This window comes from Meriones unguiculatus, chromosome 5, assembly GCF_030254825.1.
Source record: "Meriones unguiculatus strain TT.TT164.6M chromosome 5, Bangor_MerUng_6.1, whole genome shotgun sequence".
Classification (NCBI taxonomy): Eukaryota; Metazoa; Chordata; class Mammalia; order Rodentia; family Muridae; genus Meriones; species Meriones unguiculatus.
This window is the reverse complement of record NC_083353.1, coordinates 133635452-133661330: the sequence shown is the minus strand read 5'-3', so window position 1 is coordinate 133661330 and position 25879 is coordinate 133635452. Positions and strand designations below refer to the sequence as shown.

General features: G+C 44.2%; 1 protein-coding gene and 1 long non-coding RNA gene across 4 annotated transcripts in view; one reads left to right on the top strand and one right to left on the bottom strand.

Moving 5' to 3' along the window:
- Positions 1–1277: 1277 nt before the first annotated feature.
- Positions 1278–25002, bottom strand: LOC132654340 (uncharacterized). Of its 2 annotated transcripts, none has more exons than XR_009592045.1 (3): positions 24824–25002; positions 7401–7515; positions 1278–6685 (listed from the first exon to the last, which is right to left on the bottom strand). It is a non-coding gene; the product is annotated as an uncharacterized LOC132654340 (long non-coding RNA). The 2 variants fall into 2 exon arrangements; XR_009592044.1 differs by lacking the exon at positions 24824–25002 and adding an exon at positions 23688–24160.
- Dennd5b (DENN domain containing 5B) overlaps positions 24309–25879 on the top strand; it is a 125164-nt gene continuing 123593 nt past the window's right edge. For both annotated transcript variants that reach the window (XM_021636450.2, XM_021636449.2), the window contains exon 1: positions 24309–24556. In XM_021636450.2, the coding sequence (XP_021492125.1) occupies positions 24442–24556 (115 nt within the window). In that variant the 5' untranslated portion in view covers positions 24309–24441. The remainder of the gene's footprint in view (positions 24557–25879) is intronic.

The window sequence follows — 25879 nt, the reverse complement described above, 5'->3', positions numbered from 1 at the left end:
TTTGCTTTACAGAGAGGTGGTAGCTCAGTGGCAAAATACTAGTGTAAGGCCCTAACTTTAACTCTGCTATTATAGATATTTTTTAGTCTTTATTTCTTTCCAACTTAAGTGACTCAGTATATCTATAGACAATGACTAAGCTCATGATAAAAGAATTCTGGCCCATATCTGCTACAGTCGTTGTAAAAATATCGGGACAAGCTGCCAGCTTCCCTAAAACTTAACCCAGATCAAACTAAACACCAAGCAGAGATGTTAAATATGCCACTCAAAGCATCCTCAAGTAAGTGCCACCCTTTAGTTGGCCCTTCCTGATTCCCATACAAATGGTCTCTTACTGGGGCTCATCTGGAGACATGCTCCTCCCCTCCAGAACCTGCCAGTGCTAGTGGGAGTGTGGGCTTCCTTACTATAACAAACCCAATTAACCCGTTTTCATTTGGGTGCCTGCCACTTTTTTTCACAATATAGTTGATTTATTTCACTAGAAAGGCATTTGATCATGTTGTGAACTAGAAAACCCTATTTTTTGTTCCACCCCATTCCTGTTTTCAAAGAGCCTATTTTCAAAGAGCCTAGGTTTTTTTTTTTTTTCAAAAACCCTATTTTTTGTTCCACCCCATTCCTGGTCAAAGAGCCAGCCTGGTGTCACTCAGCCCTAGCACACACCTTTAACCCAAGAGCTTTCTGTAAGCAAGATTAAATAAAGTCAACCATAGGACAGAAGGCAGAGCAAGCAACCCATTGACAGTGAATACAAGAAAACTCAGGAAGGAGGGATTTAAGGCAATTTAAATTTAAAACAATGAGTTGAAGGGATTTAAGGTGGAGATGGAGAAATGGCTGTTTCCTTCTGGGACAAGAGCTGAGAAGGAAAGTCAGCAGGGTGCTTTCTCTGCCTCTCTGAGCTAACAAGCTTTCTTCCCAGCATCTGGCTCCTGAGCCTTTATTGGTAAAATCAAATGACTGGGATTTTGTTTATAAAGCAACCTGGTTCAGTGCATAACAGTGCTTACTGGGGAAGGTTGGCAATTTAATTTTGGTCCCCAGAACCCATGCAAAAGTAGGAGAGAACTGAGATCACAATATTGTTTTCTTAACATACACAATATTTTTTAATTAAAAATATTTTTCAGGCTGGAGATATGGTTCAACAGTTAAGAGCACCGTCCACTCTTCCAAAGGTCCTGAGTTCAATTTCCAGCAACTACATGGTGGGTCATGATTATCTATAATGGGATCTGATGCCCTCTTCTGTCATACAGGCATATGTGCAAATAGAATACACACATGTATAAGTAAATCTTTTTTTTTTTTTAATAAAAAAGCATTTATTTTTCCTAAAAAAAGAAATACCCAGTGTTGTGGTGTTGAAAACTAGGAGCTAACAAGGAGATGTTGTGAGGTAAAATATTTATTTTCATGGCCAGGCCAAACTTAGAGTCTCCTGCAGAGTAGAAGGAAGCCATACAGACTAAGAGCAGAAGGGCCTTTTTCAAGCAAGCACATGATTACAAAAGTGGGATTTTGCAATTATTTTTATGATCATGGGAAAAGTACTTGCGGGTTTATGATCAGATGGTTGCCATAACATGCCATGATGCAAGGGAAACAACTTACAACGCATGAATCACAAGATTAGAGAGGAAGGATAAGTTAAAAAGAAGTTAACCTTTAGCTGAGGATGCTTCGGGTGCTTTTAGGGGCCGTGCTTGGGTTTACCAACAGAAACACAGGGCCATCTGTGCAGTATAAGCCTCTTTGCTGGAGTCAGTCTCCTCCACTAGCCATCCTGACTGGACTCCTCTGCCATTGTGTCTCTACCCATGAGGCTCTCTCTACTCTACCTTCCTGCGCTAAGATTTATTTGTTTGTTTTATATGCGTTGTTGGTTTTGTCTGCATGTATGTCTGTGTGAGGTTGTTGGATTCCCTGGAACTGGAGTTGCTGAGAGTTGTGAATTGTCACATGGGTGCTGGGACTTGAACCCAGGTCCTCCGGAAAAGGAGCCATCGTTCCTAACTGCCGCACCATCTCTCCAGCCCCTGCCCCCCATGCCTTCATTCATCAGGTATAAAAAGGCTTGCTAGCACATTGTGAGAGTTTCCATGACTTCCTCACTCTGAACCAATCAGCAACAGGACTATACCCTGCCCCTCTCTAGGGCAGCCTCTTGGCCAGACTGAGGGCTGGGAGACACCTGAGGCAGCTTGCTCTTAACAAGACAATCTCAGAGAAGCCTTGATCACTCTGTTTATATCTTTGGGGCAGGTGAGGAAGCAACAAACATTTACATATAGAAAGCAGGTCTTGTGGGCTATAGAAATGACAATGCCACATATCCTGCCAGCATCTGGTACTTCAGGCAGAGCAATTAACAACCGGGAATACAGGGGCTTTGACAGTTGATACAGTGTGTGTGGAGGTAGCTTATCCCAACATCTCCCGTTTTGGTCCGGGAAACGGCTTTATCTCTAGCATCAGTAAACTATATACTATACGCACAACCACAAGAAGAATTCTAGTCACAGTGCCCAGCCCATTTGTATTTGGCAACTATGGAGAAAGCACTCCACGGTCTATCCTATGCTGGTGAGTTCAAAGCTCTGTAGAGGGCTATCGTTAAATGTCAAGCACACAGCAGTTTGAATGTCCTTCTGAAGAGTCACGCCTTCTGCAGCACGACAGCATGCATGATGATCTTCATGGAGTCCTTTCAAGTCCAGCTTAGGTTACAGAAGGAATTCCAGGCCTGCTGGAGCTACAGAGACATCTTCCTCCCCGTGTGTGTGTGTGTGTGTGTGTGTGTGTGTGTGTGTGTGTGTGTGTGTACAGAGCGAATTTCAGGCCTGCTAGACTTACAGAGTGAGACGTCTTCCTCCCCGTGCTTGTGTGTGTTTGTGTGTGCGTGCATGCATGCATTCTTGCATGTGTTTGGCTCATTTTGACACTGTATCAACTGTCAATGCCCCTGTATTCCCGGTTGTTAATTGCTCTGCCTGAAGTACCAGATGCTGGCAGGATATATGGCATTGTCATTTCTATAGCCCACAAGACCTGCTTTCTATATGTAAATGTTTGTTGCTTCCTCACCTGCCCCAAAGGTATAAACAGAGTGATCGAGGCTTCTTGAGATTGTCATGTTAAGAGCAAGCTGCCTGGGGTGTCTCCTGGCCCTCAGTCTGGCCAAGAGGCCACCCTAGAGTTTTTGATCTGTATTTGCTCTTAGCCTGGCTATCTGGGTTGGCCCTTGAGGGGATACACTGGAAGAAGCCCGGCTTGCAGTGTCACAGGGCTCTCTGTCTCCCAGGGAGAGGAGGGAAATCCTCCTCCACCCCCATTTCTCTGGGGCAATCTGAAGATTCTTATCTGATTTGACATCAGGTCTCTGCATCAAGAGTGAGTCCAGGGGACGCCACTTTTCCTTTTTGGTTTTCCCGGGAATGTCATGTTAGTTCTGTGTCTTTTAGATTTTTATTTTTTTATATTAATTACAGTTTATTTACTTTGTATCCCAGCTGTAGCCTCCTCTCTCATTCCCTCCCTCCCTCATCTCCTCCCCTTCCATCTGATCTTAGCTTATCATGTATCTTCAGGACTGGCTGCAATGTCCTCCTCTGTGGCCTAGCAAGGCTGCTCCTCCCTCGGGGGTGGGGAGGTCAAAGAGCCAGCCATTGAGTTCATGTCAGAGAGTCTAGTTCTGTGTCTTAACTGTTGTGATTGTCTCATTCTTGTGGTTGACACAACCGTCTCAGTGCTTCCTGCCTGGATCCATTGGATTCAACAGATAACAAGATGCTCCTCCCTCGAAATTACAGCTGAAAAAAATGAGAAATACCAGCTCCTAGCAGTACCCCCTTTCAACTTCAAAGAAGATGATGAGCATCAAAAATAATAATTCTCCTTTAGGAGATGGCTTCATAGATGGCAAATTCATAGATGGCAAAAGAAAATGCCATTGCTTTTATTGCAGACAGAATACTGGACAAACTGAAAACAGGAAAGACTGCTGAGCTTTGCAAGGACAAGGTAGGCAAGTCCTGTGTATTACCTGCTTCACCGAAGTCTGTCAAATATTATGAGCCATAAGGCTAAAGATGATGCTCCAACATTGTAGAGATATCTTGGGTGACTGTCCAGGCAGCCAGCAGTCTCTGTCATTTCTATAGTTTGGAAGCTGCTTGCACTGTATTTCCTGTTTATTCAGATCATATTTATCCTGCTCAGTTCTCTGTTGTAAATTGATCTTCAATTTATATACCAAGGCTTCAACTGCCTCCTCAGAAAAATGTAAAATATTTAAAGGTCTGAGACAGTTTAAGGTTGGTAAATACAAGTTATAAATTTTAGAAGATCTAAAGGATGGTTTTTAAAATTATAAATACAAATTTATAAAGATATAAAAATAATTTAAGTTGTATTAAGTCTGTTTAAACTTTAACATTAATCAAATTTTAAAATTGTTTTCCAAGCCAATTTGTCTCTTTTAATAAACTTAAAAAGATTCTTGTAAACTTCAGAAAATGACTTGGATCCAAGTCAAATGGATTCCAGATAAATACAACTACCTGTTCCTGAAAATGAAAAATTTTCCCTGGTCCTGGAATTCCAGTCCTTTTCCAATTACTAGAAAATGTTCACTCTGTCCTTAGTCTATGTTTGTCTCAGCAGGTTTGACTGACAGACTCTATCCAGGGATCACCTGTGCATGGCACACTGCAATCTGGACTTGTTGAAAGCTGATATAAACCAGTACAAAGGCCAACAGCAAGCAACAGCATGAAGTCAGTGAAAGCCGCAAGGCTCAGTTGGATTGCCCAGAACATTTCTCTCTGGGAAGTCAAGTGTCGAAGCACAAAGATTAGGGCAGTGGTGTCAGTCCAAAAAGCTCTGTCTCACTGTGTGTGGTCTCTATGTATCTCCTCTCCTCACAGTCTACCACGGATGTTCTCAGCTGGCCAAAGTCACGCCCCTCACATGAGAGAGCTCGTAGCAAAACATCAAGTGCCTCTCACCAGCTAATCTCCAGCAAAATATCACATGACACAATCGAGTCTTCAAGGAAACCAGAAACTTCCACTTCAATAAACAAAATAAAATTTAAAATTTTGCAATAAAAAAAGGCATGAGGCTATAGTTCATTGGTAAAATATTTACCTCACATGCTTGAGATCTTATATTCAGTCCACAGAGCTCCCATCACTCCTGGAAAAGGACAAATTCTGTATACAGAATACAAAAGGTCCTCAAAATAATATGTCTAAGTTGGATGTTCATTAAAAAAATGTTAGGTGGGCGAAGAGGAACATTGCAAGTTCAAGGCCAGCTTGATCTATATAGTAAGTTCTGGGCCAGTGAGAGAAACTAGTAAGACTGGTTTTGTTTTATTCATTCATTCATTCATTTGTTGTTTGTTTGGTTGGTTGGTTGGTTGGTTTTTGAGTCAGGGTTTCTCTGTGTAGCCTTGGCTGTCCTAGACTCCTTTTGTAGACCAGGCTGGACTCAAACTCACAGAGATCCGAATGCCTCTGCCTCCCTGAGTGCTGGGATTATAGGCGTGTGCCATTGTGCCCCGCTTGTTTTGTTTATTTTTAATAAAACAAAAAATAAATAAGAGGGAAGCCTCAGGTGTGGCTGTTCAGGCCTATGGTCTGATACTTGGGAAACAGGGTGATTGCAACAAGTTTATGGCCAAAGTAGCCAGGGAGCTCTGGCTACCTATGAAGACCCCGTTTCAAACAACCAAAAACAGTTAAACATTTGGCATGGTGTCTCAGGCCTATAATCTAAGTGCTCTGGAAATTGAGACAAGAACACTGTCTGTCTCTGTCTTTCCCTCCCTCCCTCTCTCTGTCTCTGTTTTATCTGGTCTCTATCTGTCTGTCTGTCTGTCTCATCACCACTCTTAAACAGTCTTTTGCCCTACCCCTTCCCCCCAGCAAATCTCTTGCCCTAGATCTGTTGCATGGCATAATCTCTTACTGGCATACCTTGGCACAGGCCCACCAAAGGTCCCCACTCCTCAGCACTTTATCCCAACAAGCGAGAACAAGCTGTGTTGAAGGTTCACAACTGTAGTCAATAAACTGAGTTTAGCCCTCACTTAGCACAGCTGAGGACTGCAGCATCCAGATGGGAGGGATGTTCATAACAGGGTCAAGTTTACGCCAGGTGACTGGAGTACCATTCAGTTCAGCCAGATTGCTCTGGGTGCTGGCCGCCTGGTGGAGGGTGTTTGTTTGTTTAGTTATATGTGCTTGTAGGGAGGATTTCTTATGGTTAGAAGAAACCCTGTGGGCTCAGTTCTCTCCTTCCACTCTGTGGAGCTGGCTTCATGACAAAACAGGCTTGGTGCTAAGTGCTTTTTCCTACTGAGCCTCCAGCTTTGTAGTGAAGAGTGGTCTTGAACTTCTGATCCTCTTGTCTCAGCCTCCCGAGTGCTGGTGTTACAGGCCAGCACCACCATGACCTTGCAATGCTGGAACTCTGAAATACCTAGGCTGGGGCAGAGAGCAATAAAACAGTTGCAATACTCACAATTGCCAGGAGAGGGGGGTGTTTATTCATTTCTGTAATTCACCCACATCCTCGCACAGCATTTCCTTCTTCTGTGCTTCTTGTCCATAGCAATACCATCACTCATAAACACCCAGGAAGGTCCCTCAGTACAGAAGGAAGGGTCCTGCTGTAGGGTCAGGATAAATGAAACGATTAATTTCTTTTGTTGGCAGCTGTCACTGAAAGAATCAGACTAACTTTGTAACCCATGTTTCTTTAATTGCCTTATAACCTACAGTTTTAGGCCTATGTTAATTAAAGCCTTTTAGAGCTTCTCCAGATAGCCGAGGAATGTAAAAGTTCCTGCCATCAGCCACCTGTGAGGGCAGAGATAAGGAAGAGAACAAGCAGAGATCCCTACTAAATGAAGAGTAAATCACCGATTGGCGCCTGTGAAATGGGCTTTGTTTGAAAACTGGGCCAAATGACTCCAATCCTTCTCCTGCATAGCTCCTGACCTTTGATCCAAAGCCTGTAACCCCCATTCCTCAGAATAGACACGGGATAAATTAGTTACTCTCCCATCTTTAACTGTGGCTATATTTCATGTGGCAAGAAATTACAAACTGACTTGGAGATCAGATATTTACGGCAGGACTGACTGGACCTAAGGGTGCCCAGAACCAACCAATTATTTTAAAAGTTAAATGGCCAATCCTAAATGGCCAAGAAGGCAACCCCAGGAGATTCCCGCCTTCTGCCTTTTAAAAACCTAAGGTCTTTGTTTCCTGGCTCCACACCTAGCTGACCAGCAGGGGTGACCCCGTTGCAATGGTCAAGAAGAGTGAGTCACTTGCGTTTTTGCATCGATGGATGATTAGTTTCCTGAGTTCTCTTCGTACCTTCTTATATTTAGGCTCTTGCTGGGCCTAACATCACAGAAACACCTTCCCTCAAACTCGGATGCCAAGAGAAGAGTTCAGTCAGTCTCACTGTGGTTATCTGCACGGTCAGGATCTGTGACAGAGATAGTGAAGATGTTTGCCAACATTAAACCAATTGTACTCTCAGACTGATCCAAATTTGCATCGAATCGTACCACTCACTTGCCGTTTGAGGATGTTTTGAACTCTTCCAGGCCTCAGTTTCCTCACCTGTACTTAACTTACTTTTTGTGGAAGTTAGAGGAACTAAATGAAATGGTATGTAAGACAATCAAAACAATGAAAAGTAAACACTTAATTTGGCCATCTGTCTGTATCAACGTTTGTCAGACTTTATTTTTTTGTTGCCATTGGCCACACTAGAAATCCACCCAGAGGGCTGAAGAGTACAGTATTAATAACGTGTGCTCTAGAAGAAGCTCAAAAGAGGAGCTGAGAGATTATCTTGCACTTACGGGTCTTTAAACATGAAAATCCAGACTTAATAAAAAGAGATTTTTGTTTACTGTGACATTTAGAAGGTCAGGGAAGCCTTCAGTGGAAGAGGGGAGCTCTTTGAACAAGAGGGTGTGGAAAGGGTGTGTGCTGATCTGAGAATGACCCTGAGGACAACTGTCCTCTACGGGACACTCCTTGACTCAGGCTGAGTGTGGGCCAAGGTTCAGGGGCCTGGGAGGGAAAAGAGGTTGACCAAAGTTTGGCTAAGAAGCACTTTGTTCCTGGTGATCAGTGAGAACAAGCAACTGGGCTAATCATTGATCATTTATCAAGGAAAGAATTGTGAGGCCTGATGTCTGTCCTTGTCTTAAGCAAACAAAAAGGAGCACCTGGGAGGCATTAAAGTCCTACAGGAAGGGTGGGTCTTCGTGGTAAGCTGTTTCCAGACAATGGATTGTGGAGAATTTTTTAAACTTGTTTTCCAGAACAATGGGGATAAGGTAAAAATTGAATATTGACAGTAGTAAATTCTGTATTTCCTGTTTCATGTATTGCTGTATTTTTAAGATAAGGATGAAATCCAAGTGTTCACTGGATCAGAGACCCCTGGATCTTTGCACACAGGGACAAGCTCATTCATACTTTTCTGAAAACTGCCTTGTTTGGAGCAAACTTGCTTGGATACAAGGCTTTTAATAGCCCTTTCTGACCCCAAGTTAGATCCATGGTAAATAAAACTTGGTTTTTGTTGGTGATGGTGGTGGTTGTGGGTTTTTGTTTTTGACACAGGGTGTTATGTATCTTGGATTGTCCTTACACTTGCCAAGGATAGTCCTGAATTTATAATCCTGCTTCCATTTCCCCCTTGCTGATTACAGGAGTGCAGTGCCACACCTGGTTTACAGAGAGCTAGGATAAACCGGAGGCTTTGTGCTAGGAAAGCACTCAATCAATTGGGCTGTAACCTCAGCCCCAAACAAAACTTAAAATGATGCGTCAGCACTAACGCTGAGACTTCAGCTTAGTGGAAACCAACTCGGAGCCTCTGGAAAAGCAGCTGGTGCTTTTCGCCATTGAGCCATCCCTCTAACCCCCTAAATTATTTTTTTTCTGATGTACCTTTGGCTGTTCTGGAACTCCCTCTGTAGACCAGGCTGGCCTCAGGATTGCCTCTGCCTCCCAACACATGTGGCAGCACTGCCTGGCTCCCAAAATTAGTTTTTAAAAAGACCAATGAGCCAACAAAAAAAAAAAAAAAGGTCCTTAATCTTGTTTTATATCTTGTTTGAGTTGGGAATTGAACTCTAGTTTCTTGGTTTCTTAGGCAGGTGTCTTCCTATTCTCTGTAAAGAGACACTGTAACCACAGCAACTCCTACGAAAGAAAGCATTTGATTGGCACTTGCTTACAGTTTCAGAGGTTTAGTTCATTATCCTCAAAATGGAAGCATGGTGGCATGCAAGCAGATATGTTGCTGGAGAGGTAGCTGAGAATTCTACATCTGGATCTGTAGGCAGCAGGAGAGAGAGACAAGGCCTGGCTTGGGCTCTTGAAAGCTTAACGCCCACCCCTCAGTGATGTAAGTCCTCCAACAAGACCACACCTTCTAATTTCTTGCAAACATTGCCACAGCCTGATAACCAAGCATTCAAATATATAATGCCATGGGGACCATTCTCATTCAAATCACCACAACAAGAGATCTGTTACTAAGCTATAACATTCACCTCTGAAATTTCATTTCAAATAAGCTAAAATGAAGGATACAAATGAAATGGATCAGCCATACATTGAGATGTTGGGATATACAAATATATCACAATAGACGCTGAAGGAATCATTAGTTATTATTTTGTGTACATTTGGAAATTTCTATAATAAAAAGCAAAAACGTGTTCAATATTTTGTCAGTGTTTGGTATATGTGGATGCTGTTCAACACACACACACAAGGTAAAAGATTGCAACATGCTTATTTCACTTGCTTTGAAGTAGTCTCTCTTGAAAAAAAAGTGTCAAATTGTACATTTAAAGATGAAAATAAAGAGTAGTATGTATTTAACCATAACCTCATTTATCTAGATTCTGGGCTTTATAATTCTCCCTAATTTGGCCTCAACACAGCTGCTGTCACATTAATTGCTACTTTGTGTAGCTACTGCTGCCTTGTAGCCAATGGGTACAATGTAAAACATTACAAGACAATATTTAAATTCTTAATTTTACATATTCATTTAGCAACATTTCCATATTTTAGTAATATTTTTAGCCAAAAATTTTATTATTGATTTGCTCCTTTCATTTAGTCAAGCCATATGTTGCTTTAGAGGAGTGTTCAAAATCACTTTGAGTAGTTGCACATATTTTAAATTTTCTAGCTATAAATTAGATAGCATGTATCCCCAAGATAATACTAATTCTTTCTATTGGTAATAATTACAGCTACAAAATTGATTCACCTTATAAATAGTCCGGATGGGCCAGCATGATGGCTCAGCAGATAGATGCAATTGTTGCCAAGACTGATGATCTGAGTCTGAGCCTCAGATCCCACAGGGTGTCCTCTGACTTCCACATATACATTGTTTCACATGTTCATTCATACACATAAACAAACGCTAAGGAACAAATGTGGAGCTGGAGATGTGGCTCAGTGGTTAATTTTCTTGCAGAGTGGTTTCCAGTACTACAATGAGTAGTTCACAACCTGTAGCCAGTCTTTGCTACTTTGTCAGTTCTTCTTTTTCCCACCCTTTATTCCACACCCTACCATATTTTCCCTCCCCACCACACACACACACACACACACTCTAGATAGGAGAGAAATAAGATAGAGGGAAGGAGGAATTAGGAAAATCCTTGAATCTAATTTCTTTCCTTTTGTTTTTTCTTTGACCTCCGTTGCTAGCAAGCCGAAAACAACCTCTCTAAATGACCACCAACCACCAACCCCATGTATGGGGGTCTAGCATTTACATATGCTCTGAAAAGTTCCCAGAATTCCAAATGTCACACAATCGCAGAACCTCTGCAGCTGGCAAAACCATGCCACTGCTAGAGCGTGAGGCAAATCTAGTCAGCTGCTTCTGGTAGTCCGAAGCAGCCCCGTTTTTTACACCTTGTATTAAAAGAAATCATATTCTTATAATATTTCTCTGTGTGTGTTTGTTGGTTGGTTGGTTCTTTTAAGAAACCCAAATCCAGAATCCTTGATAGAACGAGCACCTATAACACCAGCTCCAGGGGATCCAACACCACCCTCTGGCCTCCTACGACACCTTCTCTCTCTTTCCCTCTCTCCCTCCTTCCCTCTCTCTTTCTTACAAACACACACATACACTAATAAAAATCTCCGAAAATCTCATAAACCTCAATTTAAAAATGTATAAAATATAAAGTAAATAGTTCTAATGTGTTTATGGAAAGAACATCACTAAAAAGATTTAAATAGGTATTCAAAGCATGAATCATATGCTTTTTTTTTAAGTTAAGAGTTATTTATTTTGTGAGTACGAATGTTCACCTGCATGTATGATGTTTGATGACTTGTGTGCCTGGTGCCAGGGAGGTCAGAAGAAGGTGTTGGAAACCTGGAACTGGAGTTACAGATGGTTGTGAGCCGCCACATGGGTGCTAGGAAACTGAGCCTGGGTCCTCTACGAAAGCAACAGGTGCTCTTAACTACTGAGCCATCTCTTCAGCCCTGTGTTGGGAATGCAATCCCAGGCTTTGTGTGCTCTAGGAAAACTATCCCTGGACTGCCAGCCTCTTCCTGTTTTGTTTTATATAATTTTGGATTTGTTTTTATGTGTATGTGCATGTTCTGTTTTTGTTTGTTTGTTTGTTTGTGAGTTTGGGTTTTTTGTTTAGTTTTGTTTTGTTCAGAAAGGTTTCTTTGTGTAGCCCTGTCTGTTCTACAACTACCTCTATACACCAAATTGGCCTTGAACTCACAGGGATCAACAGGCCTCTGCCTCCTGCATTCTGGAATTAAAGGTGTGTGCCACCACTGTCTGGTGGGTTTTGGTTAAGACAGAAATATCTGTGTTACCCAGATCAAGCTTACATCGCTCTGCCTTCACAACCTCTGTGCTGGGATTATCGGTGTATATCATACCTGGCCCTTTTGTTTACTTTGTTTTACTTTTAATAAAATTTTATTTATATATTCTATGTAGGAGTGTTTGCATGTATGTAAGTGTACGTGTGCGTCTGGTGTCCTCACAGCTCAGAAAAGGCCACCCGATTCCCCGGAACTGCAGTTACCATCATACAAGAGCTGGGAATCAGACCCAGGTCCCCTGTAAGAGCAGTGCGTGCCATTAACCATTTCCCTGCCCTTACTTTATCTAGTAATTTACTTTAATTTTGTGAGACTATATAACTCTGGCTGGCCTGGAACTCCTTTTGTAGAACGGGCTGGCCTCAAACTCACAGGGATCTGCCTGCCTCTGCTTTTTGAGCATGGGATCAAAGGTGTGCACCACCATGACCAACTACTTGTTTTATTTTTATTTTTAATTTTTTGTTTGTTTCTTGAGTCAGTCTCTTGTAGCCTAGACTGCCCTTAGCCTAGCTTCATGTCCCAGGACAGCTTTGAATTCCTGATCCTCCTGCTTCTTTTCAAGTGTTGGAATTATAAGAAGGTACCACAACACTTGGTTTAAAGCATTTTATTTTTTCAGTGTAATATTACAGATTGAACCCAGGGCTTTCTGCTAAGCAAGCAGTGCATTGCTGAGCAAAACCCAGATATTTAATGATTTGTTTTGTTTGGTTTGGTTTGGTTTGGTTTGGTTTTTAAGCTAAGATCAGATTTCTGTGAGTTTGAGGCCAGGCTGGTCTATAGAGTAAGTCCATGAGGCCAGCCTGGTCTATGGAGTGAATTCAGGACAGCCATGGCTACACTGAGAAACCCATCTCACACACTTCACCCCACCCCACCCCAAAAAACAAGAAAAGAAAGAAAAAAAAGGAAGAAAAAAAGAAAAAGAAAACCAAAAAAGAAGATCAAGCAAACGTGTGTAAAATGTGTTTAACTTTTTTCAGTCCTTCAGTAATGCTTGTAATTCAAGCACTCAGCAGGTAAAGGTAGTGGACTGGAAGTTCAAAGTCATTCCCAGGTACAAATCAAACTCGAAGTCATTTTGAGCTACATATGACTCCATCTCAAAAGAATAATAACAACAAATTAAATAAATGCGATTTCATGATAGGTGTGGAGATGTGCCTGATCTACCAAGTTCTAGTCAAGACAGGGCTACACAGTGAGATTCTATCTCAAAAAAGTAAGATTTCAGTTTTTGAAAATTTAGTGGCTCCAGTTTCAAGGCAATTTTAACTGAAATTATACCACTGGGAATTCTCTCAAGAGAGTATTCTCAGGTATGTTTTTCTTTTTGAACATTTTCTTTAACTTTAAATTTTATTTTAAAGTATCTTTAATAAACTTCAAGTCTGCTTCATTTTTTTTAAAGGAGAAATTCTATTTTTTGTGTAAGCTACTTTGTTTAAAAAGCAATTTCTTTGAATTATTTTAGAAAATTAATTTACAACTCAACAATAAGTTAACGTTTGCTTGCAGCCAGGTGTTTTGGCCTATGCCAATAATCTCAGCACTAGGGAGCAAATTCGGGGTCAGCCTGGGCTACATGGTAAAGTAGTCTCAAAAACAACAAAGCCAGGTGTGAGAACACACGTCTTTACCCAGCACTTGGGAGGCAGAAGCAGGTGGATCTCTGAGTTTGATGCTAGTCTGGTGTTCAGAATGAGTTCCAGGACAGCTAGGGCTACACTGAAAAACCTTGTCCCCCCCGCAAAAAAAAAAGCTAAAAATAAGTTTGCTTGCAATTGAAAGGTAGAGAGGATAATTACAGGAAGATAGTTGACTCATGCTCCTGGTCTCACCAACTCTATGCTGCTCTTTCCACCCTGAGTTAATGACATGGGCCTTCAAATGAAGCCTTTCACATTGCCTTACACTCTATTACCTTAAATAGCCACCTACCAGATGATATTTTTACTTATTTGAAGACTGTCAGGATCTACTTTTTTCCTTAACAAAATTACAATGAGCAAGCAAAATTACAATGAGTAAAGGACATCTTTGAGTACAATTAACTCCGCTTTTCTCCCTAAAAAGCCCGGAGTGTTTGTTTGTTTGTTTGTTTTTGGTTTGTTGTTGTTTAGGCTTTTTTTCCTCCTTAAGAAAGAAAGGGTTTATTTTCCAAAGGGATGAAATTTGTCCTTAGTGAAAGCAAGGCATAGCGGCTGGAACAAGAAATTAGATGAGCACATTTTTATCCACACGTAGGAAGTAGATAACTCTTTCTGGCTACTTTTAATCATTGTTTGATGAAGAAGTTAAAGGGAATAATCATGGAGTTTTTGTTTTAAAAGGGGATTATTTTTCTTTTTTAAATGTGTGTATGCAGATACCCGTGGAGGCCAGAGGAGGGTGTTAGATTCCTGAAACTGGAGTTTCAGGGTTATGAGTCACCTGATGTGACTCCCAGGAACCAAACTCTGGTCCTCTGTGAGAGAAGCAAGAACTCTTAATTGCTGAGCCACCTCTGTAAATCCAGTTTTTTGTTTTTGTTTTGTTTTGTTTTGTTTTTTTAATATTTAGTTGGTATTGGGAATGGAACAAACAAAATAAACTTGTTCTAAATGCCACCATTTTGTTTTCAGACTCCATTTAATCATAGGGAAAAACTAAAGTTCAAGGTGCCAGGCCCTAGGGGAGCTGGGGAATTCCCAACAGTTGAACAGCTTCTGTTGTAAGGGGACAGTTGTCTGAGTCCAGCCACCTCAGGGATAACTTGTGAGGAAAGAGTGGTCTAAGCCCAGACATTTCAAGGACAACATCTCCATCTTTCTGGCAGGGTCAATGTTCATGTTCCCAGGCCCAGGGACTTACTCCTATGCTGACTGATGGAAGTTCTCTTGCTTAAGGAAACCCCTTATGTCAAATATCGGACAATGCTGCACCCCACCCTGCTCCCCCTTGCTCTATGGTTTTCACCCTTGAAATATGCAAAACAGCTTTCCCCTCAAGGACTCCGTTCTGATCTGGAATTGGCTGCTTCCCTGAGCTCAGAAAATAGCTTTCATTTTAAGCTTCGTATCTAAAGTGAGTTTTCTTGGCTTCCACCCTGAACCCAACAGTTGGCTGGGCATAGAGTCATGCCCTTTAATCCCACGACTAAGGAGGGAGAAGCAGGCAAATCGCTGTGCGTTCAAGGCAAGCCTGATCTAAATAGTGACTTATAAGACAGCTAAGCCTATGTACCTCAAAAAACAAAAATAATAATTTATTAAATTAATTAAAATTTATGAGTGTTTTGGCTCCAGGTATATCTGTACACCACACATGTGCAGTGTCCAGAAGAGAGCATGGATCCCTTGGGACAGTTACAGAAGATGGTCATCAGCCACGTGAGTGCTGGGAACTGAACCCAGGCCCTAGGAAAAGCAACCAGCGCTCTTAACGGCTGAGCCGTCTCTCTAACACTTCCCACCCCCTTAAAAAAAATAATAACAAAAAACCCCAGACTCTCACGTTGTGACCCAGGCTGGTCTGGTTCCCACCGCCATCAATCTCCCTTTCTCGGCCTCCCACGTGTTATTACAGGAATAAGCCATGTGCTTAGCTAAGAGAGATATAGTGACAAACAGAACTTACAGTTTTTCTTGGGGTGGGGGAGGAAGACACCCAAGCGTACATCCCTGACCCTGCCAAGGGCACCATTACAATGAGGGAGTAAGCGAAGGAGAGAGGCGAGAGACGGGAGAGAGGGATAACGTGGAGGTTAAAGGCTGCCTAGAAGTGAGCTAAGGCAAATAAATGCTCCAGAAGTTCTGTGATTTCAAGCCCAATAATTGCCGAATGAATAGTTAACATTGACTCCATTATAACTGAATAGCGTAAAAATTTGTGTGTTATGTTTAGTCTAGATATATGCTTTTTACTGGGGAAGCTGAGGAATGAATTCAGTGGATCAACTATCTGAAACAGTACTGTGGTGTATGGACACCAGGAAAGAGAAAACAGTTCTCAGCCTCTGGAAATTCTTGGCTGCACAAATTTGGTATAAAAAGTGTCTTTTGTTTCTATGGCAGGGTCTTATGTATTCCAGACTGGCCTGGAACTTGCTGTACAGCTGAGGGTGACTTTGAAGGTTTTTGCTGCTTAATTTTGAGACATGATCTCACTATCCGACTTATAAATCAATATAGTTCAGGCTGGCCTTGAACTTGTGCTCATTATCTCTGCTTTCCAAACTCTGAGATTACTGGTTGGTAGGGCACACACCATCCCCAAGTTTTGTAGTGCTGGCAATCAAACCCAGGACTTTGTGCATGCTAGACAAATACTCTACCAATGGAGCTACACCCCCACCCCTTGAGAGGAAAACTTAAGTGCTGTGGTCTGAATGATATGTCAGCTCCATGCCCCTCCCCCTGGTTTCTCTGTGTAACAGCTCTTGTCCTGGAACTCACTCTGTAGACCAGGCTGGCCTCAAACTCACAGAGATCCACCTGCCTCTGGCTCCCAAGCGCTGGGGTTAAAGGCTATGATATGTCATTTTAAAATTCTTCCGTTGATACCTACCCTCAAGATATTGAGGAGGGGAGGCTGCTGGGAAGTAATTAGGTCGTGAGAGTGGACTTTCTCTTTTTGGAGGGAGTGTATCAGATAGCCTGCTCTCAACCTCACTGTGTAGCTGAGGATGATCTTGAACCCCTGATCCTCCTCTCACTTCCCAACTAGAATTCCAGCAGAATGACACCATGCCCTGCCAGGGTAGACTCCCTCTGAGTGAGGCGAGTGCTCTCAACAGAGAACAGCTATCCCTTACCCCGTGTGAGACACACAAAAAGGCATAGCATAGGAAGAGAAAACAGCCCTCAGGAGACAGAATCTCCCAGTCCGTAGATCTCAGAGTTCCTGTCTCTCAGCTGAGAAATAAATTCTCTTCTTTATAAGCCATACAGTTTACAGTACTTTAGTTTAGCTGAAACAAACACAGTTAATATGCCTGAATCACTAATACTAAACAGGGTGACCAACTAGAGATACCTCTGAACTCAGAGCGGAACACAATAGATGAGTGAGCTTTCTGTGATTTTTAAAGAATCATTAAAAGCTGGGTGTCAGCAGGGCATAGTGACTCATACCTGTAATTCTCGCACTTGGAAGGCTGAGGCAGGAGGACTGTTGCCCACTGGGGCTGGGCAGATATTAACCCAAGATATCCTGTCTACTCTCCATCCAATACCCCCATAAGCATTTGCACATGTTTTCCACTTGGGCTGCTTCTCTCCATCGTGCCAAACCTCAGAGCAAGCTCCTCCTGGCCACAGGGTTCCAGCTCACACTAACCCAATGCAACCTGCTCCTTTCTCCTTCTCTCCTCAGGGTCCTTCTCTGACTCCCGCCCCCAAAAGCTGAGAACCTAGGTTCCACCTACTTCTCTCCTGACCAGCTCAGGTGTAAGCAACTTTTTTTTCCAATCAGGGACAATTTGGGAAGCAATGTCATTTTGGATAGGTGAGAATTTGATTTTGGGGAGCAAGCAATTAACATTTGAATACATAACAGCCCCAGATCAACCCAACAGAGGATTGCTTCCTGGGCTGTAGAGTGAGACCCTGTTTCAACAACAGGTGATATGCAAACAGGGTGATAATGCAAACCTGCTGTCCCAGCAACACATGAGGCTGAGGAAGGGGATGGTTTGAGCCCAGGCTTCAAGGCTAGCTTCCTGGGCAACATAGTCACTGCATTCCAAAATGTCAAAGTCAAGGTGGTTGCAAGTCTGTTACCTGCTGTCGGCTTAGAAAGACAGAGGCCCTACGCCTCAAGCCAGGCCCAGTGCCTTCTCTCTTCCTGCTGCCTGCAGGTCAAGATGCAGAACTCTCAGCTGCCTCTCCGGCACCATGTTTGCTTGCATACTGCCATGCTTTCTGGCCATGTAGATAATGGACTAAACCTCAGAACTGTAAGCCAGCCCCAGTTAAATGTTTTCCTTTATGAGAGTTGCCATAGTTGTAGCATCTCTTCACAGCAATAGAACACTAAGGCAGAAGCTGGTACCAGGAGTGGGGTATCACTGAGATGGGCCTGACCATGCTTTTGTTTGGAGGAATGTGGACTTTCTGACTTTGTAATAGCAAAGCAGTTGAATGCTTTAAGTGGGGTTACTGGGCCATATTTGTAAAGCATGGAAGACAGTGGTGCTGAGTGATTTGACCCGTGGACCCAGCTCAAGAGGCTCCAGAGGAGGATTAGTAACTGGCCAAGAGATTGTTCTTGTGAGGAATGTGGCTGCTTTCTGCCTTTGTCCAAAAAAACCTGCCTGAGGCTAAAGTGAAGAGTCTTGAATTAACAGTGTTGGGAAAAGATTTCAAAACAGCCTGGTACTGATTGTGTTGCTTGGTTATTAGTGGCCACTCTTATGCAGATCTATAATAAAAAGGAATAAGATGAGCAAAAAAAAAACCCAAAAAACAAAAAAAACCCCACAAAATGTGCAGTCTGAGGAGAAAGGGGGCAACAGGAAATGTAATGGGGCCTAGTTTTGTATGCAAGGAGATAATCGGATTCAAGAAAAGCATGATGCTAACCAGAATAAAGAGAATGCTGACTTTAGGGCAAGAGCTCACCCAGCTAAGCTTCCAATTTAAGAAAAGGAGTTAAAGAAAAACTTTAGGGCATGATGTGGAGGTGCTTGCCTTTAATCCCAGCAGTCAGGAGATAGAGGGAGGGCAATCGCTGAGTTTAAGGTCAGCCTGGTCTACATAGCAAGTTCCAGGACAGTCATACTGAGGCAGTGAGGGAAACCATCAAAACCAGAAAGCAAGTACCAGAGCTTTTGGTTCTGGCTTTAGAGCCAAAGACACAAGAAAGGGATTGTAGAATCTGCCTCCATGGCTGAAGAAAAGTGCTAAAGCCAGGTATGTGTCAGAGGTGTCCCTGCATGAAGGCCATTGTGTGAAGCTGTGAAGGCGAAGCCTGGATTGCCTTGAAGACCCCAAGATGTTCAAGATGCCAATTGTGGAATTACCTGCCAAGGAGAGCTGCAAATAGGGAGTGGAACCACGAGAAAGAAGTGTGCTGCAGTCGACAAAGCTGAAAGGAGCTGGAGATCTGAAGAGCGCTTCGACATCAGACATGGAGACGCAGAGTTTGGAGTTTGCCCAGCTGGTTTTTGGTCTTGCTTTGGTCCAGTATTTCCTCCCTAGGCTTCCTTTCCTCCCTTTTGAAATGGTAATGTTTATTCTGTATGCTGGAAGTATGTGATCTGCTTTTTTTAATTTTTATTTTACAGGGGTTACAGTTAAGAGATTACCATGAGTTTCAGGAGAGACTTTGGACTTTGAAATGGTGTTGAGACTGTTGTAGACTATGAGGACTTTTGAGGTTGGACTGAATGCATTTGTGCATTATGTTACTGTTACGGTTAAGTGGAATGTGATAGTTTGACTAAAAACAGCTCCAATAGGCTCATAGATTTGACTGCTTGAAGTCACCAGAGAGTGGTACTATTAGGAGGTGTGGCTTGTTGGAGGGAATTCATCACTGGGGGTGGGCTTTGAGGTTTCAAATGCTCAAGCCAAGCCCAGTCTCTCTCTTCCTGTTGCCTGTGGATCCAAAAGCAAAACTTTCAGCTCCCTCTCCAGCACCATATCTGCCTGCTTGCTGCCATGCTACTCACCATGATGATAATGGACTAAGTCTATAATAGAGAAACCCATCTCAAAAGAAAAACTTTGGGCTGGAGAGGTAGCTAAATGTTTGTAAGCATGAATTGCTCTTTGAGAGGACCTGGCTTGATTTTTTAACACCCACATCAGGCAGCTCACAACTGGCCGTAGCTCCAGTTCCAGGGGACCTGGTGCCCTCTTCTGGGCACTGCATGCACATATTATACACACATGGTATACATATCAGGCACACGTACATACACATGATTAAATAAAAACATAAATTTAATTGTATAGGTTGGCAAGCAAGATGCCCAGTAGATAGGGTACTTGTCAAACCTGAAGACATGAGTTCAATCCCCAGAGCCCACACAGTAGAAAGACAAAACTGCCTCTTTGTTTTGTTTTTGGAGACAGGGTTTACCTGTATGGCCTGGACTCGCTTTGTAGACCAGGCTGGCCTTGAGCTCACAGAGATCTGCCTGACTCTGCTTCCCCAAGTGCTGGGATCACAGGCTTGTGCCACTGACTCTGGCATAAAATTGACTCTTGAAAATGGTTTGTTTTTATATTATTGAGTTGTATGGTTCTTAAATAAAAGTCTATGATAATACACCCCAACTGAGCATATTTGATAGTAATAGACATATATAAGATAGAAAACAATTTAAACTAAAATTTAAATCAGCTGCTATACTACCAACCTTTTATCAGCATATGTAAACTGTTTACAATGTTTATAGTTTATACTGTATTGGTGGTGGCAAACGGCTCATCCAGTGAAGACACCTGCTGCCACGTCTGACAAGTTGCGTCCATTCCCTAGGACCATGGGGGAAGGAGAGAAATGACTCCCAGAGATTGTCCTCTTATCTCCAGAAGCAAGGCCACCCCCCCAGCTCACAAAGCAAATAAAAATGTAATAAAAAACTAAATAATGAGGGATATGGTTTTCCAAACAGCCTTTGTTATGATAAGATTTTCCTAGAAAGCCAAAATCTTGGCATAAGATTTTGTCATTGCAGAGTTTGTGGAGATTGGAATTGTGACAGCTTGGCATGTTTTATGCTAATTAGAGGTTAAAGCTGAGATTACTGACTTCACTGAAGTTTTCCATTCGGGCAGCAACTGCACAAGGGGCCCACAACAGAATGGGAGGCAGTGTTCTAACATAGCCCCGGCTGTCCTGGAATTCACTCTGTGGACCAGTCTAACCTCGAACTCAGAGCACAGAGATTCACCGGCCTTTGCCTTCTGAGTGTTGGGATTAAAGGTGTGCACAACACACACACACACACACACACACAGCTGGCCCATAAGGAGAAAATTTCCTTAGTGGTGTAACTGACCATACCATTCTCCTTAAGCAACTCTGATGAAACTCACAGATCAGAAAACGGTTCGGCAGGCAAGGAGATATGAGCCACCAAGCCTGACTGCCTAAGTTGGATCCCAGGCCCACACCATGGAAGGAGAGAGCTGACTCCTGAAACTTGTCCCCTGACTTCTACATATGCACAGAAACACACAAAATGTTGCTTTAAAAGATCTTTAAATCAGGGGGCTGGAGAAATGGCTCAGAGGTTAAGAGCACTGACTGTTCTTCCAGAGGTCCAAAGTTCAATTCCCTGCAACCACATGGTGGCTCTTAACCATCTATAATGAGATCTGGTACCCTCTTCTGGCAGGCAGACAGAACACTGTATAAATGATAAATAAGTCTTTAAAAACAAAATCTTTAAATGTAAACAAAAAGGAAGTCATTATATCACCGAAAAAATTAAAGACATGAAAGCAGAAGACATCTTTTCTCCAAGATGTCCCAAAATCGAAGAAGGAAGCTCCTGCTCTTCCCAAAGCTGAAGCCAAACATTGGCCTTGAAAACTAAGAAGGCAGTGCTGAAAGGCACCCACAGCCACAGAAAGATTCCCACATCACACACCTTCTGGAGGCCCAGGACCCGGCAGCTCTGGAGGCAGCCCAAATACCCTCAAAAGAGTGTGCCCAGGAGAAACAAGCTTGACCACTATGCCATCACCAAATTCTGCCTGATCACCAGAGTCAGCCACGAAGAAAGTAGAGGACAAAACACACTTGTGTTCATTGTGGATGTCAAGGCCAACAAGCACCAGATCAAACAGACTGTGAAGAAACTCTATGACATTCATGTGGCCAAATATCCTGATAAGGCCTGATGGAGAGAAGAAGGCATATGTTCAGTTGGCTCCTGATTATGATGCTCTGGATGTTGCCAACAAGATTGGGATCATCTAAACTGAGTCCAGCTGGTTAATTCTAAATATATACTTTTTCCACCATTAAAAAAAGAAAGAAAGACTAGTTGTGAAAAGGAAGGAGATCTGAGAGAAAAGGGTCAGGGGGGACAAAAGAGGATAATAAAATAATATGATAACAATATGTACATGAAGCCAGGCTGTGGAGGCACACACCTTTAATTCCAGCATTTGGGAGGCAGAGGCAGGCAGATCTCTGTGAGTTTGAGACCAGCCTGGTCTACAGAGTGAGTTCCAGACAGCCAGGGCTGTTACACACACACATACATACACACACACACACACACACACACACACACACGCACGCACGCACACTGCTCTGGAAAGAGATCACATCCTTCTAGGTCTGTGTGATCCAACTGGAATACAAACTTGTCTTTAATCCAAGAGACAGAGGCAAGCAGATCTGAGTTCAAGGCCAGCCTGGTGTAGAGCAAGTTTCAGATAAACAAAAGCTTAGGTCCAGGTGTGGTGGTACAGGCTTTTAATCCCAAAAATGAAGGTAAAGATAGTTTGTAGAAGGGAGCACCCACGTGTGAAAGTGATGTCTAATTGAGTGTAAATGTGACAAATCAGAGAAAGATTTGATCTTCCTCTGCAAAGCAGAGGGTGACTCAAGGACATGAGGATTAAGGTTTTCAAGTCTGAAGGATCTTCTTCCACTAATTTAGTGTTCGTCACTTAGCTGAATGGACAACTATTCTGAAAAAAATGTCCTGATCTGGCTTTGAACTTGTTGAGTCAGTCCATCATGCTGGAAGGAGAAAAAGTGATGTCTAATTGAGTGGTAGAAATTGTGACTTGACAGAAAGACTTGACAGAATAGGATACACCCAGCTCTCATGAGAAGAGAGATGAAAGGGAAGCTACTTAAGGGGCAATGCAGTGGGAGGAGGCAGGTTTACCGGGACAGTGACAGAGAGACTGGCTGCAGAGAGAGAATTCAGGTGAAGACAAAATGAGCCAGAGAATGAGAAGGAGCCACAAGATTAGAGCAGATTGCTTGAGTTAGTGTGAGGCCACACTGAGGAATTCAGAGGCCGAGAGAAAGCGCTAGAAAGGGTGCGCTTACTCAGCAGTAAGTCTCAGAGGCTGAAAACAGTCTAGGCCTAGATTAGAGTGTATGGAGACTAGAGGCTTCCAGGAGTAGGCCTGGGTGAGCAGACGAAGAAGGCAGGAAGCCCCCAAGACAACTGAAACAGGTAAATAAAAGTTCCTTTTACAGAAACCCTGTCTCGAAAAACAAAACAAAAACAAAAAAAATAACCCCAAACAAACAAAAAAGTACATGTATGGAAATGTCATAATTAAATCCAGTATTATATATATGTTAAAAACAAGACCAAGTATATACACTTACAAGTATATAAATCAGATACTGCTCAAGTGAACAAAAAGTGATGCTTCTTGGCTAGTACAAACAATAAACTCGTTTTCTGCTGTATTTGACTAGCTTAGAATCTAACAAACATTCTGCAAGAAGCCAACCACAAACATAGGCGGATCAGCAAAATAGTTGCGTGTGTACCCTGTGTAACAGAAGCAATATTTGTATATTCTAAATGTCCATAAACATTACAGATACTAAAGTTTGTTATTTTCCCAAGCAGCACCGACCTACTACTATCTATATTATTATCATTCTTTCATTCACTCAAATATAAATGGCAGGCCAGTTTTACAGATGCTGGGGTTTTTAGAGATGCTGGAAAGATAATGAGGCAGGAAGCATAACGCCCGTCCACCCCAAGAACAACCCACCTCAGAAGGGAAAGAAGTCATTACAAGGGTTCCCGAGGCTTACCGGAGAGCACACTAGAAGCTAAGGGTCAGTGACTGAGGTTGTTATTCACCCTGCCTCTGTGTGCGTGTGTGTGTGTGTGTGTGTGTGTGTGTGTGTTGAGGCCTCACTGGCTCACTGGCCAGCCTGGTGTCCAACTCCGAATCCTCCTGCCTCAGCCTCAAGCGTGGTGGAATTAGAGACGTGAGTCACCACGTCCCTCCAGGGACTAGGATCTTAAAATGGTCTAAGCATCTGTTCTCCAGTTTAAATAGATGCTACAGACGCTGTGGGAAATGACCTCAGCGTGCTGCGCCCCTTCTCCTGAGCTCCGTTATTGTTTCGGTCGGGCTGGGCGACGTCCTCCCTGGAAGACAGGCATCCGCTCCGAGCGACCAACCGGGGGGCGCCGCGCGCGGGAGGTGGCCTCGCTGTTCCCGCGGCCACACGCACCGGGCCGCGCGCCCCCGAGCTCGCGCGCTCTCCCCGCGCGGCGCCGCTCCGTGACCCGCGGGCGCCCGACGCTGCGCTCGGGCGGGCGCAGCCGCGGCGGCTCCCGCGGACACGCCCCCCGCGCCCCTCCCCCGCCGCGGCGGCGCCCCGCGCGCCCGCCCCCCCCCACCGTCCCGGCGTCCAGCGGGAGCCGGCTGCGGCGACTGCGCGGCCGCGGGCGCGCCGGGGTCGCCCTAGGGTCGCCGCGGAGACCGCAGCGCGGCGGCCTCGTCCTCCGCCAGCCTCCTCCGCGCGCCAGCGGCGGCCGCGCGGGCGGCTCGGCGGCATGAGCGGCGCGGCGCCGGGCCCGGGGTCCTCCCCGGCCGCCTGTCGCTTCGCGCACTACTTCGTGCTGTGCGGGATCGACGCGGACAGCGGGCTGGAGCCCGACGAGCTGGCGGGTAAGGGCGGGCGGCCACGGGAGCCGCGCTCGGGCGGGACGGGCGGGACGGGCGCTCCCGGCGCCGCGCGGACATTGTTGCCGGCGCCGCGCTCCGGCCGGGCCCCTCCGCCGCTCGCGGGCGGCTCAGGGCGCACGCGGCCGCCCGGGCTGCGCGGCGGTTCGCGGAGTCCGGCCCCGGCGGCGGGCGATCGCTCGGGCCTAGCGGGCTCGGCCGTCCTCGGCCAGCGCCACCCCTCCCCCGGCGCGGTGCGGGCGAGCGAGTCACCCTTTGGAATCCCGCGACCGTGGCGCTGCCGCGGGCCGGCGGGACCTTTGGACGCCTGGGTCCTGGCCCGAGGCTTTGTTGACCTCCTGTCCGGGTCCCGCGTTGACGCGGTCGGATGAGCCTCCCCGAGAGGGACGCACGGCCAGTCACCGCCGAGGGTCACTGGAGGAGCGCGGCCCCCGGCGACTGGCCTGGTGACGCAGTGCGGACCGAGCTGGGGACCTACCCCGGGAACCCTGGCTGTTGAAGGATAATGGGGGGTGGGGGGGTGGAGAGCAGGCCTGGAGAAATGACTGACTCAGTTTTTCACCCTGCTTTCCTCCGTGGGATCTGAATCGTGTTTTTTTTTTTTTGTTTTTTTTTTTTTAAAGAGGTTGAGACACGTGACACCTACCACCTGAACTTTATCTGTGTCAGTGCTAAACACTTAGGTCATAGCCTTTCGGAACAGCTTCTTTGGAACATAGCATCCCTCGTTGATTGTACCAATGTGGATTTTTCTCTCTTCCTTCGAGGAGACAGCGGGGAAGAATGGGTTAAATAATAAATGATAGTAAACAGAACTGCCAAGCCTTTAAAAAGACAGCCCCACGTCATAGCCCAGCATCTTTTTATTAAGTCAGCTTCACAGCAAAACTAAGGCTGGTTTTAATTTTTGTAAAAAGAGGAATAGTGGAGTACCAGGTTTTTCCTGAATGTGTAATTATGTAATCATACTATTTCTTCAGCTAAGGGTTCATGTATGTGGTGAGGAGAATGGCATTGCTAAGGAAATGAAGTTGGGGGAAATGTCTTCAGAGTGATTTTGGAGAAAGATTTCTCTTGGGTTTGTAAAAGAATTCTCTTTCTAGGACCGGTTCTCCCAACAACTAGGGTTTCTTGGAGGCCTTCTATGCCAGATGACTGATGAAAGAAAAAAGCCTGTATTTGTCCTTCTCTTTTGTCTACTAACACCAAAACAGCACGTTTTGAAAAGTGTGTTCTGGGGCTTCTTAAGTGTAAGGCAAATAGCACAAAACATTTTATCTTAATGTAATTTAAATTTGCTGTCTTCAG